The sequence below is a fragment of the Convolutriloba macropyga genome, chromosome 1 (assembly GCF_964194025.1).
Source record: "Convolutriloba macropyga chromosome 1, txConMacr16.3, whole genome shotgun sequence".
In the NCBI taxonomy this organism is placed as follows: Eukaryota; Metazoa; Xenacoelomorpha; order Acoela; family Convolutidae; genus Convolutriloba; species Convolutriloba macropyga.
The window spans coordinates 73011286-73028993 of record NC_134468.1 but is presented as its reverse complement, the minus strand read 5'-3'; the positions used below and the strand labels follow the sequence as shown (position 1 = coordinate 73028993).

Below are 17708 nucleotides of genomic sequence, written 5' to 3'. Positions count from 1 at the left end.
GGGGCAGTAGATAAGCGATTCCGTTGGTTTTTGGTAAATTGTTTCTTTTTCTCACATCTCAACCACTCAGAGAGACAGAAGCAGTCCTTGCCATTTTTTTGCACAACGTTTCAAAAACAAAACAACGTTTCAAAAAATCAACCGACTATTTTTCAGGAGCAAAAAATGCATATTGTAATCCTAGCCATATAAAGTTCCGCGTCAGAGGAAATAGTTGAAAAATGCGCAATATTCTTATTTCAAGAGCATGCAAGGCTCTAATTTTCGAATTCGGTCATAGAGTGTTATTTTTGTTTCGATTGATTGTTTATTTTAAAAAAAATCAATTTTTTAACTTGAAGAAAATTGCTATAACCTATACAATTTCAATACTTTGTTGTAATTCTTTCACTTTGTGGCTCAGGTCTAGAATATTCAAGGTCTGTGCTTTTGGAAACTTTTTTTCTAATGAAAATTTTCAAGAAAAAATTGCAATATTGCGAGAGATTCTTATTTCTAATTAAGACTCTGATAAGATAGAGTAGTGTAAGCAGACATAGAAGCACAAAATACGATTAACCACCTAACACTATTCTATTGAAAAGCACTGGACTAACCTGTTTCAATAGTAAAGAGATTAATCAGTACTCTTTTACGGTGTCTCAAGATCCAATTTCCAGTCCATTAAGGTGAATTCAAACTAAGACAATACAACCACTCTGAGCTGATTTTAGGCAGTCGGTTATTGTTTCTTTTTGCATGATCATACTACTTCAGAAAAGAACGCAGAAAAAAAATTAAAAGTTAAAAAGATTGTTAGTAAACACATGTTATAGAATTATAGTTTTATGCGTAAACCAATTAGAGATTACAGTTCATGATTGCAGCTCGGGGAAAACAAAAGAGCGTAACCAAATAACGTGGGAAGAATGAATTCTCTCGGACGACTAGCGAGAGCTTGCATCTTTTGAATCCTTTTTCAATCTGACGTACTAAATTCACTTTGGGAGTTCAAATAATGTCATTAGATGTTTTTATATACCACTATAACAAATAATAAAGTATAAATTGGAAAAAAATTGACACCAACTTTTATTTTATATTTAGTATTGAGCTCCTGTCACTTCAGTTTATCTCCTGACACTTGTGAACGAGAGAAAAAATTACATCACTCAAAATGAAAAAAAAAACATGGGCGTAACAATCAGTCGAAAAGTGAAGACGGACAAGCAAAAGTTTCGCATTAAAAAGATCAACACGTTTAAAATGATTGCTTCAAACTTCGCAATTCAACGGTTATTAAACTAAAAAATAGAGCAGAGACCGCATATAGCCGGAAATAGCAACCGTCGACTCCAATTAGCAGCGTTGGGATTGAAACAATTGAGTGAAAAATAAAGAGAAAAAAGACAAAAATCAGAAAAAATGACGAGAAGTGTCAAAAAGCGTTCTTATTTTGTTCACAATTTTATTAGATTCTTTATACCAACTATCATTATACTCAAAAGAACTCTGATAATTTATAATAACTTTCAAGTTTAAGTCTTTTTGCTAGGACTCTATTGGTTTACACGCTAACGTTTTTTGAACCTACACGTGCTCACGTTAATTTACTGAAACGTTTTCAAAATCCATGTACTCAGCAGAGAATTATGTGACACAGAAATGAAAATGGTGACTGATCATGAACGAAAAAAAAACAAATCTTTTGTTAAAAAAGGAGATGGCGGTTCAGAGGCGTACTGTGGCTAATAAATATATTGAAAAGAAAGGGCTCAAGAGAAATTAATGCGAGCACCTCAAAAATGAAAAATAACTCGTGGTTTCAGAAGCAGAAGAAAAATAAGCGGTCGGTCAGTGAAATATTGTTAAAACTCAAAGATTTTTGATAAATCTTAGAAAGACAGATGTATGAAAAGGAAGCAAAATTTTTGAGTTTCTGGTTAATCTGATATAGAGTAATCAGTTCTATATGCCATTTTGTGACTGTTGATTAGAACTTTTACTGAGTTTTTACTTAAGTTTTTTACTTAACGCTTTAAGCAAGACATATGGGCTTCGGAATCCCGATTCTGCTGAAAAAACTTTTTGATTTTTTTTTAATTTTTCAGTATTATTTACGCCAAATCGGTTCCTTGATCTCAATTAACATCATAATTTTATAAGCAAAAATAAGCACAAGACTACAAGGTGAATCATTAGTCTTTAGTCAACAATAAAATTGTAACAGCAATATCTGAAAAATGCACATCGATAAATCAAAATATCTATACTCCAATCGAGACAATTTTTCAGGTGCTTTTTATTGGTACCGCTTCTGTTTCTATCCACATTATATATCAAAATGACAAAATTGGTCTCAACTTTTTTTTCACTTGTACTCGGCTGGTTGCAACTAAAAGAACTGTGCACGAATTTGGCTCGACAATAAAAGGCCTACCAGACTTTAGCTCGAGCTAAAATTTAACTTGATACAAAATTTTATTTTTGAGTTTGGCTCGACAAAAAATAAATAATGCAGGTATTCCAAACCCAGGTTTTATGGGCCAGAGGATTAATTAACTCACATCTTCCCATTGGGTGGCATATCTCATCAACCTGGACACTCTCAACAGTCGCATGAGGCTGAGGAACTTCATAAGCCTCAGCATCTTGAGGGTGCGGGAGGCATTGAGTATCTGAGGCCCACCCTTGTCCCCCTGGGAGATGATGAGGAATATGTAGTCCATGGGCATGGAGGAGATGAGGTCGACTGTGAACCACCCTCGGATGTAACTCTTTCTTATCATCTGAAAACCAGGAAAAACAAATAGTTTTGGTACCTAAAAAATATGTTGAAATTGAAAACTCTAGGCACCACTCAGGTCTATTACCGACGTCTATCGTGTAAGAGTCTTGTGAGATTACGCACCGTCTTGCAAGTTCAACTTATTCGGTTGCTAAATTTTTGAGGTTTTTTAAAAAAATTTCCTTTTCTTCCAAAAAATGTTTTGATAGCAGATTTGCTTATACAATTGCGATCTCAAATAATTACAATTAGCGTTGTCTTTGCAGTAAATTGCCAATTTCGTTTTTTATTTTTGATAATTTTGTATTTCTATTTGCAGTTTTCATACATTTTTTTCAATTATGAAAGGAATTTCTAAAATTTTTATTTTCAACAAATCATTACTATTTCTATTAATTCAGTTGAGTCAATAATTTAATCACTCACAGGTGATTAGAGGAAATTTTGAGTTAAGTAAAACTCATGCTCCCTTTTTTAAACTTTCCTTCATAACAAGAAAATACTTTTACAATTGAAAGCAGTGTTTAAGCAGCAATTGAAAAAATCTAGTGACTGCGTCCACCCATTGGATGGACATCCTGACAAAGAGATTATCACCTCCAGTCTGGGGATCAAAGATGGCATGAAGCTTTTCAGTTGCGGCCAGAAGTCCGCAACCTGTTTTCACACTCAACTTAACAATAAATTTGAAAGTTTGTTTTGCATTATTTAGTTTCAATTTAATGAACAAGTTGTTTAAGCATGATTGGATTTAACAAAATTAAGTTACTATAAATACAATCAGAAATACCGATCATTTTTCTTAATTAAAATTTGCGCAAAATGCATTTGGGTAAATTTAAGGGGTCAGAAATCGGCGCAAATCGATGCTATAAACATCAATTTCTCAATCTTTTAAAAATTGTTTATCATTTATAAACATCTATAAACAAAAAAGATTTTAGGATCTAGAAAAAAGACATTATAATTGATGAGTCTCCTTGATTATGCGACCAGCAAGAGTTTAACTTGTGAAACTTGTGAACTTGTGAACAAAATCTCTTCTTTTTCTGTTTTGGGGATTTTGCTTTAGATTAGCAATGATTTTCTAATATAGTACAATTTTGTGCCACTATATTTCAAAAAAAGTTCGTGATATCAACAGTTTGTATGACATCGAATGAACAACATAATTTTAAGGTATGTGCGAAAAATGGATTTTTCATTGAAAGCAAAACTGTTCGTGCCAAAACTACCCATAAAGTTTATTACTGATTGCACAGCTCAAATCAATAAAAAACAATTTTCAATGGCAAAAGATCTTAAAACAAACATATTAAAAGACAAAAGAGGTATCAGGTATCTACTGAAAGCATAATATATGTTAACTACAACAATTAGGGACATCAATTGGACCTTTTGTCTGATACTTAATTCATGAGACTGCAAAAATAACAACAAATTTGGGCAAAATGCAAGAATTTAATTAAAAATCATCAAAACACTTTGTCGAAGACATAAAAACCTAAATAACTTTTTCTCTGAACACAAAATATAAGACTCATGGGCCACCTTTGCATTAAGTTATGGGTTCTCAAAAACTTACTTTTGATATGAAACTTTCTCCGTCCATAGTTGACCCAGAAAAACACAGAAAAAACCTAATTTAAAAAAAAAACCAAAAATGATCATCACAATATTTGATTAGCAAAAGCAACAATGACACCTTCATTTTGTTTGTGCGTTCAATAATGACAATTAATTGTTCCAAATGTAACCAAGACAAGCAATTTGGCAACAAAAATTTCAACGCGTCTGGAAACAATGATGCATTTTGAGTACTGATTGTTTAAAGTTGGCAAAAAACTGGCGCAATCTATATTCCTGAACGTTTTGGAGGGAAGAAGAAATAAAACTAGCTCTCTTTTGAGTTTATTCAAAAATGCACCAGCAGTTTTAGGGTCTATACTTCCAGTAAATTTGAACAATCTGCGAAAAGAAGCATAATTGGTGCCATTTTTGAGAGAAAAATTATGAAAAAATCAATACGTTTTCAGCTAAAATTGTCAAATCAATCAATTCTGCAACCCTCCTCTGTGTGCATAGGACAAAAAATATAACACAATTGTTCACCAACTTCTGGAAAAATGAACAAAAGTTTGGGAAATCGTGAAAAACCAGCGGATATCATTCAAATGGTCACGTAATTTTTTCAAACTTCGAAGGCTGCCTGGAAAAATGAAGATCAAAACAAATTTTAAATTTCATATTCTACTCTGTGCTATATTCTCACGTCTCTCTACTACGATTACATCGATCGGCCAGAAATGTTTAAAAAACAAAACAATTTGAGAATATAGCTCCTCCTCCACTAAAGTGGGTTGGAACAAACAAGAGAGTACTTTTACTATTTCTTAGGATTTTGACCAAAAGTTTAATAACAAATTGTGATCAACTAGTGAAGTAACTATAATAGAGGTAACTTTAATTTCCCTCGAAAATCTCTCTCAATTTGACGACCTGCTTGACTTAATAAAAAGTCAAAATGATACCGGAAACAAAAAACAATTCCTTTTGTTTGAAAACTTCAAGCCTCCAAAAAACCCTTTGAACCAAATTTGATTTCTTAAGGTTTATTTTTTGAAAACGGATTAAACGATATAAATTATATGAATTTGAAACCGACCACCAGTTCTCTCGCTTGTACGTTGTTGTTTTAATCGGCGAGTTATGTAATCAATTACTAAAGGTAATATGGCAAGCTGCAGTTCCTAAGGTTGTATGGATTGATAACGTAGAAAATGTGAATTGCAGCCATGATCCTCTTAATTGAATTCCGTTTTTTATCTCGAACTCCATACAAGAATGTCATCACCTATCAGCCCACAAGTACAAAGAGATTTAAATGAAATTTCTGTTTGAAAAGTTTTTCAATGAACACTCTAAATTTGAAAATTCAGAAGCACATTGGGCATAATGCATGATTCTCTATGCAAAAGTTTTTCAAGTGACATAATTTGAAAAGAGTGTTTTCCTATTAGTTAAAATGGTGAAAGCAACCTATTAGATTAGAAAAGATGAAGAAAAGAAATCTGTGACGCCAATTGAGCACTTTCTATCTCAAGCAAAATTATTTTTCCCCAAGAGCTATTTTTTATTCTTTAATTGATATGCATACATACATAACGTTAATTTTCGCTTGCAGCAAGCAAAACTGATATTCGCTTGGTTTCTACAGGCAGAAGGCAAAAAATCAAATTTACCAAAAATTGGTTCTCATGAAGTTTTCGTTCATGTTTGTTCAGCTAGGGAACAATTCAAACACATTTTCGTTAATTGTCTTCCTTTTGCTTCTTCGGGCTATTAAATATCTGCTACCTATTCAAATTAGTTTAATTAGCTAAGTACAAAAACCAGTTCTTCTGAATATCAGTTTATCAGTTCATAAATGCTATAACAATGAAATTAAAATAGTACACAACTTTTTTTGCAGATTGGGTTCAAAATAGATGAAAAATTTGTTATCAAAATGATAGATTTCTATTTGAAAAATCAATTGTTTGTCTTCGCTGAAAAAATTACAATCCGTTAATCATTCATCAAAAATTACTGTCCGTTGTCTTCTACAACGGATATAGAACCGAATAATCATTACTACGTTTAACCTCGAGCGCCCATCTTTACAAATACTAACGGAGAACGCAGATAAAAAAAAGAAAGTAACATTGAATGAATCAATCAACGAAATGAATGAATCATGATTTTGCATTTCCTGTGAGAGTTTTTATGAAAGGCAAACTTGGGTCTCTTTGAAAAGAGACTCATCAATTTTGTGCAGTTCCATTAAATAATTCCGAAGTTTTGAATAGGCAATCGATCATATTCCGTTTCAATTTTAAGTTTTTTTGTGTCGGTTTTTCATCAATAATTGTTTTTTTACAGGCTAAAAGTAAATTTTCAATTTTTTTACAATCCAAAGAATTTGAATCGTATTGGGGCTGTGTATTTAAAACAAATGGCTGAACAAACTACAGAGCAAAGGGAAGAAGGAGTGATTTTCTGCTCATGTCATTTTTTGAGAGAGCGATAAAAGTGGGTGTGAAAAAATTCTTGTGACACTTGAAAGCCAGACAGAAATTTTCAATGAAATAAATTATACACTTTTCTATTTGATTGGCAATTTTTCTGTTTGTTGAGTTTTTTTTAAAATGTTTAATATTTTATAGTCGAATTTTATGTGAGTGACTGATTTAATATTAATGAACATCTTTCTAAGTTAAATGGTTGGGAAGCTGCATTTTTGCATGTTCCAGAGAATTTATTGAAACTTTGTATTAAACTTTCTTAAATTGCTTGTCAATTAGTTTTGTATTTTCAAACCGCTTGTATTACAAAAACAGTTTTTTTGAAGTCGCATTTTAACAGAGATTTTTATCAGCTGATCTATCGGATTGAGTCAGTTAATTTTTCTCCTGTTAATTTTTTCAAACTGTTCAGTACAACTATGAAAGGTGTGAGGTAGGTCATTGACGACCATCACTTTCCTACTTCACGTCATTTCCCGAACTCTTTCGGCAACTTTTTTTTAAAGATCTGTTTACACTTTAAAAGTCAATAGATTTTTAAAGTCAATTTGAAGTGATGATTTTATTTCGGTCATTCTGAAAAAAGAAGTGGAGTGATTATTCTTGCAGCGTGTATTTTGTGTACTCTAATTTTAAATCAAAGTGAGAAAACGGTGTTTGAACAAACATCATTTTTCTCGTTATTTGAAATTGTTTCCACAATCCATGCATAGTCCATTCTAGGTTTTGTTTTTTGTTTAGTCAATGAAAATTATTTGACTTGAAGGTTGGTACTTGTCCTTCAATGTTCACTATTTGCTAACAACCTTGAATGAATTGCAAAAAAACACCCCACAGATAACTAGTCGTTGTTTTATTGATGATTGACTGACTGGGATGAGAAAAAAAAATGTGTTTACACTAGGTCATTTTTGTGATTTATATGATCTTCTGTTAATCGTGAAAGGTCCGACACCACCTGATTCAAAATATAATTTTTCAATCTACGAAAAAAATACATGTGACAATAACCGCCTAATTTTTTAAAGAATCTAATAAAAAATCTATTTCAGAAGTCTTCCGTTCATTGAACATAATAGCTCGACAGCATTTGATTCCATTTGTCAAAAACGACAAAAACCCTTCTCCAGCCTAAGGTCATGTTTGAAACCTTCCCTGATCAGACCATCCCAGACAAAAATGCCATCGGATCACTCCAATCTAGACAAAAATGATCTCTGATCAGACTCAATCGCACTTGAAATTATTTTTGCACTAGAAGTACAACTAAATCCACATATGACCAGACTCAAACGATCTCGAACAGTTTTTTCTGCATCGGACTGCAATCTGAAAAGTTCTGATCAGAGCCATCTGCACCCACCATCTGATCAAAGTGCGCTCGAGTTCACTTCTGATCTACTTGCAATAAAAATGGTCTCCGATCATACTATCCTGCGTTCAAGATTTCTCTGATTAGACTACCCGGTGCTCGATGTGGTCGCTGAAAACCTACTTCGCGCAATGTATCTTTGTTATATAAGCGCCAACAATGCGTGAATCTATCAGTCTCTATATAACCTAGATTTAAATTTTATTTTTGAACAAAAAATTTAATTAAAGAATTCAATTAAATTGGATAAATTTATACCGATGAAAACTCAAAATTTGAAACGTTTGACTATTTTTTATGTCCTTGTAAGGCTCTTCCAGAAATTTGAAACTTGTTAAAAACTCCATGGAAGATTTGTAGATAAAACTTCTTTTTCCATCAGATATTTTTAATTGAGTTTAAAGAACGCCTGTTCTTGTTAGCCACAGAAGGTCTTCTTCGTTTAAATTAGAGCCAATATATTCTTATTGAGTATGATCAGACCAATCTGTAATGTTGGCTCTTGGTAGAACCAGCAACTTTTAATCAAGCAGTTAACAATAACTGCGTCCACTGAATCTTTTTTCAGGTACAGAATTGCTCTCATCAGACCCACATGCACTCAAAATAGTAGCCAATTAAAACCACTCGCGATTGAAATTGTCTTCAATTAAACTCACTTGCGCTTGAAATTGTCTCCGATTAAACCCACTTCTGATTGAAATTGTCTCTGATTGGACTCAAGTACGCTCAAGACCGCGTCTGGGACTTCAGCCTGCTTATGCACAGTTAAATATTTTTTGTAGGCACCAACGTTGTTGTTCAGTATTTAACAAAAGAGAGATTCGGTAACACTTTTTTTAGAATAAGGGAGATTCAGAGTTGTCGAATTTTAAACGTAAAAGACATTTTATGGACGTTGACATTTTTTGGAGTTTTTATTCAAATAGTGTTTAATGTGATGAAACCATATACGACACCATATACCATTACCAAAAACATCAATTTGGGTTGAGTAATATCAGTACTGACCTTTGGATCTAAGACGACCTGTACAGCCATGTGTTGCCTAGGAATGCCAGTTCTGAAATTGAGGAGGATGTCTATGATGAAGATGCTGTCGTTGATGCAGTTGAACACTGCCCATGAATTGCTGTTCTCTTCATTGAAGAATGCGATTGCCACTGGTAAAATCACCAAGTTCGCTATCAGCAACATCAACATGATGAAGTCCCACAGGAATCTAAACATACACAAAGCATTTTTCTTTTATCTAAAGTTCATCAGCATTCAGCCAATTTTTACCATTTTTTCGCAACTTCTGCTGCTCATTGTGGGCCTTTTTTGGCTCAAAACGTGCGTCTTTTCGGTTTTTTTTCAGGCACATTGGTTAGTATCTATGACTGCGGTGAGGCCTTTTTTAGAGAAAGCGAATTGAATTTCAACTCTTCTGCATGTTTGCATGTTGCAATACTTAATGTAGAATTTAAAATTCAGCTAAGGTGGTTCGGGGCCTTAGCCTCCAAATTCCAACAAGTTTTGAAAATACTTCTTAATTATTGTCTTTCTCTAAGTTAGCCCTCTAGGCGATTTTAATTCTCTTAAAGACCTTCTGCCCTAACTAACACATAAAGAAAAAAACAATAGAAAAAAAACCAAACGTTTTCAGCAAATCACAAAATATCAGATTTGATTTTATTTTGGGATAAGTATAAAGTATGCTTTAAAAACTGGATAAAAACAACAATAGATAGTAAAGTATTGTGATTGGTATGTAACTGAGTTTAAATCATAACTTACTTTATCAACTGAAAATTTTTCAAAAAACTCATTTTGGTTCCAAATTTATTTAAGAGCTAGGAAGTTCATGTTAAGACTTTTTTTGTTAAGTCTGTTTTCGCCGACCAATAATTTTTGTGGGGAGATAAAAAAGAGGTCCAATTGAAAAATATCAAAATTGAATCAATTTTTGAAAAAGTATTGAAATTTTCAGTTCTCGAGGATAAATTGACACGCAAACTTATTCTCATTTCCGAGAAATTCACGCTTCGTGTGCACTTACATGCATAAACACAATTTATGTCTATTAAAAAACCTCTAAATGGGCTATTTCACATAAGCCAGATTCAAACGAAAAAGATCTGGAATAGCTGGCTAAAGTATAACAAATCTTGATTTTAAGAAGATTCAACAAAATAGTAAAATTTGTTTGTCTTCATTCAAATTTTTTTTGTTCTTAATTAGAGGAACTAAATTACAATAAAAGATTTTTATTGTCAGTTGTTCTTTCGTTTGTTTCCAGAATAGATTAGATATATCTGGAACAGTTTTGGGGAAAATTTCAGCATTTCATAACTGAACAAAAACACTAGTTCAGATGTGCGTTTGCAATGAAATGCTTCCAGTAAAATGTTATGTTTACCAACTACTGATCACGTAAATATTAAAGTGCTAGATTGTCCCTAATTGACTGCACCGGACAAAATTGATTTCCTTATAAATTGGTTTAAATCTTTTTCTCTACCAGCAGACTTTAACTCAAACGTTTTCCAAGCTCTTCACTTTTGATCTGTCAATTTATTTTTTGTTCTCTTTGTCGCATTTTTAGTTTCAATAAGAATATAGTTTAGATACCTATCTCTTGATAAAAATTTTATGAACTCAGTCTGATCGGTGTAGCACTCGGATCAATCAAAAATAACAATCAGTTAAATTGTCCATTTTTACAAATATTATATCTTTTAACTTAGGATTAATCAAATTCCCGCATTGCTTATAAGACTCAACTCTACTAATCCATATTTTGGCATTGTTGTTAATAATGGGAAAATAAAAGACATAACTTTCTCAACGGAGGCTATGAACAAAAAGAGTTTTTTATTGCTATAAAGTTAAGATTTATCAAGTTATCGCTAAAGATTCTTTTTCCCCTCGAACCCCCTGAAAACCTGATAATTTATTAGTTTGAGATGCAAAAGCAGACCATGCCAATCACGTTTTGTAATCTATGATTTAAGCCGATTCTATTTCATATAGCCAGTTTAGTTTTTACCAGATAGCCTTAGAATTTCTTCGATCAAATTTGTAATTGGTTACCCCTAGTTGATTCAGGATGTTACAAGAATCGTGCTTGATTATGTATAATCCTGCAAGATTTTTTGCAAGATCTTGCGAGATTAACAATTTTTTGCAATATATTCTTGCAAGAGTAACATCCTCTTGCAAGATGTTGCAAGATTAACAACCACACGGATACTATTTTTGCTTTTTAACCTAGCCGTAACCATAGAAAGCGCCTGAGAAAGCCGCGGAAGCCATTTCCTATCCTAGTCTTGAAACAAAAAAGCCAGCAAATAGCTTCTGAGACCGATCCTATCCTAATACTAGGTCTTAGGAGAAGAAACTCAGGAAAACAGAAAATTTTTTAATATAAAAGAAACAACACAACAAAAAATGAATACTTATCGGAGAAATATTTTGGAAAAATAAAACAGATATTGCAAGACTAACATCTTGTCTCGACTAGGGTATCTGAAAACACTCTCCGACTGGTCTAATTGTTGACAATTGAGTTTTAAAAATAAACTGGCGTTAAAAACTGCTTATTTGAAAAAGCTATTATTTTTTAATAATATTTTTTCTCATATTGTTAGGGCTGGTTATCGTGTATATCGCTAAGAGGCTTTTTCATCAAATTCATTTCGGCTTTGCGCTCAACTTCAAATGAGAATGATAGATAAGATCGTTGCCCATAGATTTGTGCTAATATCTTTTTGTTTTTTAAGACCCCAAGGTTAACAGCTACCCTTGAAATTAATGGGGTCAGAGGTTGATACACAAACCCACATTACCAAGTGCCCTTGTAAAAATCAGCCAATGGTCAGGTTGTAAATTTGTTTCAGGGATCAGGTGAGTCTGGTCTGACTTGATTCCGGTATTGAGGAAATTTAATGCTGCCGCAGACACAACCGAGACCCTGTTCATAATTTCCATCTCAACTATTTCCTTAAAAAACATTTTTTTTCGAGTGATCAAATCTCCAGAATGTATTATTGCCCTTGGTTATTTAACCGTCAAAGAGAAAAAAGTTCACTGATGACAAATTAAAAAGCCAGACTAACTTTTCAGTCTTTTACAAATGGGAACCAAAGAAAGTGCTGTTGCCGCTATTTGAAAGGAAATTAGATAAAGAAAACAATTTTCGGCAAACTCGTTCTCCTCAAAATCGCATCATCTTTCGTCTGGCTGTTTTGGTAAACATCAATGAAGAGTTCAAATATTTTCTCTTCAAAAATGTTACAAAGTCTTTATTCATTCTTCTATAATATTCTATCGCTTGATCAGAGAACAAATGAAAGCCTCATCAGAACAAACACTAAAAGAAAACAAATTTAACACTTCATTTATCAAAGGACCTATAATTTTGACATGTAATAGTAAAAACAATTTTAATTTAACATGGAAACTGCAAAAACAAATGAATCGGATTAAGTTTTGATCCTATATAAAACAAATATTTTAGATATTTTGAACGGCGGCAGCTGATATTGACTGTTTTATCTCTATGGCAGCCGGCAACATTTTCAGGGTATCTTAACACTATTTTAAAGAACTAATTCATGAAAAAAGCTCCAAATAACCTATTAAAATACTTTTCGCAGCTCTTACTTTCAAATAATCTATGTGGGAGAACAACACAGTTAAAATAGCGCCAACCGAGTCAAAAACAGAAATATACCTTTCCACACTCAATGAACAAATTGCAAAAGTTAGAAGAAGAATATCAGCGAAATATGTGTACTGAAATTTGCGATTTAGGGCTATTTTGTTTGGGACTCTTTTAATATGTTCTACACTACAAAATCAGAGCTGTTTAACTCACTTTTAACTCAGAGAAGTAGCCCAGTCAATTTTGACTGATCAACACATTCATGGTAGAGATTTGTGACTGATATAATTAGAAAACATGTCCACCTTAAAAATTTTGGAGTTATCGTGGTTTGAATATTTAGCGAACCGTGGCTGAAATTCAATATTTTTGCTCACTTTTCTGAGATTGCCTAAAACTTTGTTTTATTTTGCCTAAAATAATAAAATCTGCTCTTGAACCATATCTTTTTTATATTAGAACAGATTTTCTGAACAATTTGATTTGATAATTTTCCAAACAGTTGGCTGATTTTACTGAAAATTACCTTTGGTTATAAAAACAGGAAGCAAATAAATTATCTGAAAACGGCAAAAAATTTCAAGAGAACTGACCGATAACCGTTTTATTATAAAAGAATCTTGATTAACGAGAACGAGGACTAAATGAACTTCTACTATCAATGTTTTTGCTTACTTGTTCTATCCAATTGGAATTTTGACATTTTGACAATTTTTGGTGATTATTCATCTATCATATTTTTTTATTGGGATATTTGCGTATTTATAACAGTCGTGAAGTGATAACGACAGTGTTACTGATCCCATTGTGATTGTCTTTATTCCAAAGTGATTGAAACTTATTGGGTGTTATTTATTAAGGTCGCCCTCATTCTTGCTTTCCTCAATGACAATGAAATTTGAGTACAAATAGAGCAACAAATTGAGTATTTTCAAATAGTTAATTTTTTCAAATCAATCTTCAGCGAAGAGTTGCTGTTTGAAAAATTTTCCTTGTGCGGCAATTTAGCCTCTGTATTTGCATTTTCCTCTTGATTTGATCAAGAATGCTATTAAATTTGATACATGTGTTTTAAAAGTCCAGATTTGGTCCATTGTTTTCTCTATACAAAAATTGTGAACATTAGATTTCTGTCCGTATTGTTTGTTGTTGCTATTTTATGACCTCATAATTGGCAGGTTGCATTGACGTTTTGATGAAAAAAGGCATCAGAGGGGCTTTTGCGTTAGGTGTCGTTTTTTTTATCACTTTGATATATTGTGTAATGGTAAAAATTGTGTTTAAGTTGTATCTTTGGTTATTTCTATAGACGTGAAATTTACTATCACATCTAATAAGTCTTATTGCTTTTCTGATGAGGCAAACGTTAACTTATTAGAGATTTTATTTATACGATTTCATATTTTCAAACTGAAGTTAGTTTTTGGTTTCAACTGAAGTTAGTTTTTTCTACTAGAAACGTAGAAGCAATATCGACATTTCTCAAAAATTATACTAGCAAAACAAACTTGAATCTCTTGAGTGCCTTTAGTTTTAATGAAACTTTTTGTTTACGGCAATTTTGTTGCTATAAAACTTCGTCTGTTTCAGTTTTATCCATAGTTTTCGAGTTTGTTGTCTAAAAATGTTTTTATGTCAAATTGACAGATCGTCCTCCGCAATTTGATGTGGCATTTTTAGTTAATATAGATTTGTCAGTTTTGATCATTTATTTTTGGACATTTTTCTAATTTTTTGTGTCTGGCCTTCAGTTGTTGTTTTTTTTGCATTAATGTTTTCACATCAATTTTTTGTTTTTTGTAATTGGAAAACTATGCTAGCTGCTTTCAAACATTAATTGGTACAAAATTTAATTATCGTGATCTTAACCATGTTTATCAAGATTATTTTTTGTCATCTTTGGTAGTTCGCATTAACAATGTTTCTCTGCAAACGTGGTCTTTATTTTCGTCCTATGGTTGCACTGAGCTTCGTCAACATAATTTTACTGGTCTTTGATTATTTCAAAAACACGATTTCTCGAAGACAAACCTATTTTTTTTCAGCTCTTTTTCAGCTGTTTTTTTAGTTTTCGCATGTGTAAGATAATTTGTTTTGACAATCAAATGCTGCAAACACCATAAACATTATGCTATTCGGTTCATGAGCAAATTGAATTTTTTAAATTGAAATCGATAGAGTTCAAAATCACAGTATTTTTTGTTATATGTCAAAATTAGATGTTGCCTAATATAGTTTCTTTTTCTGATTAAGAAAACGTTTTGACCTAAAATCTTTTTTTTAATTGTTTTAATCAGTTCAATTTTTGTTCTAGCTAGTGAAATAACTTAAGTTAGGCTCACTGGCGTACATGTCTGTCCGTACTTTAGATTCAATCAAGTATCTTTGGTAATCCCTTACTCTGTATTATATTGCGGAAGATTTACCTATCTGTTCTTCACTTGCAGGCAATCAAGTATAGAGCGTTTTTCTAAGATTTTATAGGCTCTAATAAATTTTACATAAATGAGATTCGATCGCTTATCCAAATTCAATATTTATCGTAAGAAAAATTTAAACATCTGATAACACCAAAAATTATCTTATATGGTGTAATTGGTTTTTGGATTTACGTTCAAGGAAAAATTAAACTCCGTTCAACAGCCTGACGAATCATCAATTTTTGTAACTTTTGATGGATTTTTCCTGCTCTCTGTTTCTTGCTTGACATCAAAATAAAGTCACTCAGATTTTCATATGTTTCTCTAATACAAGATCTTTATTGTACTTTAATCTGTAGGCAGCAAGAGATTGTAAATAGTGGCCCGGTTGAGTTAAAAACAATAATTGTTCATCCGAAACAACTCAGCAAGAAATATGTTGAAAAGTTCGATGAAACACAATATTTAAGTTTTGACGCAATTGCTATGATATTTTTTCTCTAGAGGTTGCATTTAATTTACATTTGCAATTTTAAGAGCATATTTTAAGTGCCTTTTACTGGAAAATTTGGTTTGATATAATAACAGACAAGAGGTACTTTTCTTAATGACTTGTAACAATCATTGCCAATAGATTCCCTTTTTCTCTGATAAAGGGTGCTACTTGTTCACATTTTCCACTAAAAGAAGAACAGCAGATATTTATTTTAAATAACGATCAATTCGATAGTCTAGGGATTTTTTTTTGAAAAACTATGAAGTTTATTTATATGGATAAAATTATTTCAAAAGATACACGAAATGGCTTTTATTGCATGCGTTTGTAACATTGATGCATTATTACTCCCAATAGATGATACCGATTTGCAAAGCAAGAATTCGCACCCCAATTTCAGCAATTTTTTTACCCTATCTTGGTAAAAAAGAAAACACAAATTGCAAAATTTAGTCACAAATTTATTTGGACAATTCTAAGCCCAAATCAAAGTTTGAAGTGGACAATTTTAAGCAATTTTTCGCACTTTTGGAAGTCGGAAAATGCAAATGACAAGGAAAAAGTTGTGGATGTTTAGTGCAGAATTATATGTCGTTAATAAATATATTGTATCGTACGAAAATTTTAAACATCTGATTACACCATTGAATATCATATATGGTGTAATGGGTTACTGGATTTACGTTCAGGGAAAATTTACACTCCGTTCAACAGGCAGACGAGTCATCACTTTTTGTAACTTTTTATGGAATTTTTCTTGATCTCCGCTTCTTGCTTGACACCAAATTCCAAATAAAGTCATTCAGATTTTCATATTTTTCTCTAATACATGATCTTTATTGTACTTTGATCTGTAGGCAGCAAGAGATTGTAAATAATGGTCTGGATGCATTAAATACAATAATTATTCATCCGAAACAACTTAGCAAGAAATATGTTGAAAAATTTGATGAAAAACATTGCCTAAGTTTTGACGCAATTGCTATGATATTTTTTCTCTAGGGGTTGCATTTAATTTACATTTGCAATATTAAGAGCATATTTTAAGTGCCCTTCACTGGAAAATTTGGTTTTATATAATAACAGACAAGAGGTGTTTTTCTTAATGACTTGTAACAATCATAATCGATCGACTCTCTTTTTCTCTGATAAAGGGTGCTACTTGTTCACATTTTCCACTAAAAGAAGAACAGCAGATTTCTATTTTAATTATTGATCAATTCGCCAGTCGGTTTTTTGAAAAACTTAGTTAATTTATATGGATAAAACTTAGTTCAAAAGATACACAAAATGGCTTTCATTGCATGCGTTTGTAACATTGATGAATTTTTTCTCCCAAGAGATGATACCGATTTACAAAGCAAGAATTCGCACCCCAATTTCAGCAATTTTATTAACGTATCTTGGTAAAAAGAAAACACAGTTTGCGAAATTTAGTCACCAAATTTTTTTGGACAATTCTCAGCCCAAACCCAAGTTTGAAGTGGACAATTTTAAGCAATTTCTCGCACTTGTGGAAGTCGGAAAACGCAAATGACAAGGAAAAAGTTGTGGATGTTTAGTGCGGAATTATATGTCGTTAATAAATATGTTGTAAATTATGGATTTAAATTGCTTAACTACAAACAGCAATTACGTAAATATTAAGGCATCTTTAAAAGGGTTCTCCCCTTTCAAAAGGGGCCAACTAGAAGAAAGAAATATATAAAACTAAAAGAAATCAGTACTGAATGATTACAATTTCAAATCTTTGAGTAATTTTTGAAGTAAATTGCAACTTTATATTTCAATTACACATATTTTCTTTTTTCAAAAATGCAAATTTTGACAAGTTTGGCAATGTTTGGATACTTTTTTGATTTGTTATACAACTAATTTCATCTGTTTACAGCATTCACATGAACAGAACAACAAAATATTTGTGCAAGCCCACTTTTTGTT

General features: G+C 32.1%; 1 protein-coding gene across 3 annotated transcripts in view; it reads right to left on the bottom strand.

Moving 5' to 3' along the window:
- Window positions 1-602: 602 nt before the first annotated feature.
- LOC142351294 (uncharacterized) overlaps window positions 603-17708 on the bottom strand; it is a 239527-nt gene continuing 222421 nt past the window's right edge. For all 3 annotated transcript variants that reach the window (XM_075403408.1, XM_075403407.1, XM_075403409.1), the window contains exons 3-5: window positions 9215-9425; window positions 2547-2768; window positions 603-679 (exon numbers count right to left, since the gene is read on the bottom strand). In XM_075403408.1, coding sequence (XP_075259523.1) covers window positions 632-679; window positions 2547-2768; window positions 9215-9425 — 481 coding nt within the window. In that variant the 3' untranslated portion in view covers window positions 603-631. The remainder of the gene's footprint in view (window positions 680-2546; window positions 2769-9214; window positions 9426-17708) is intronic.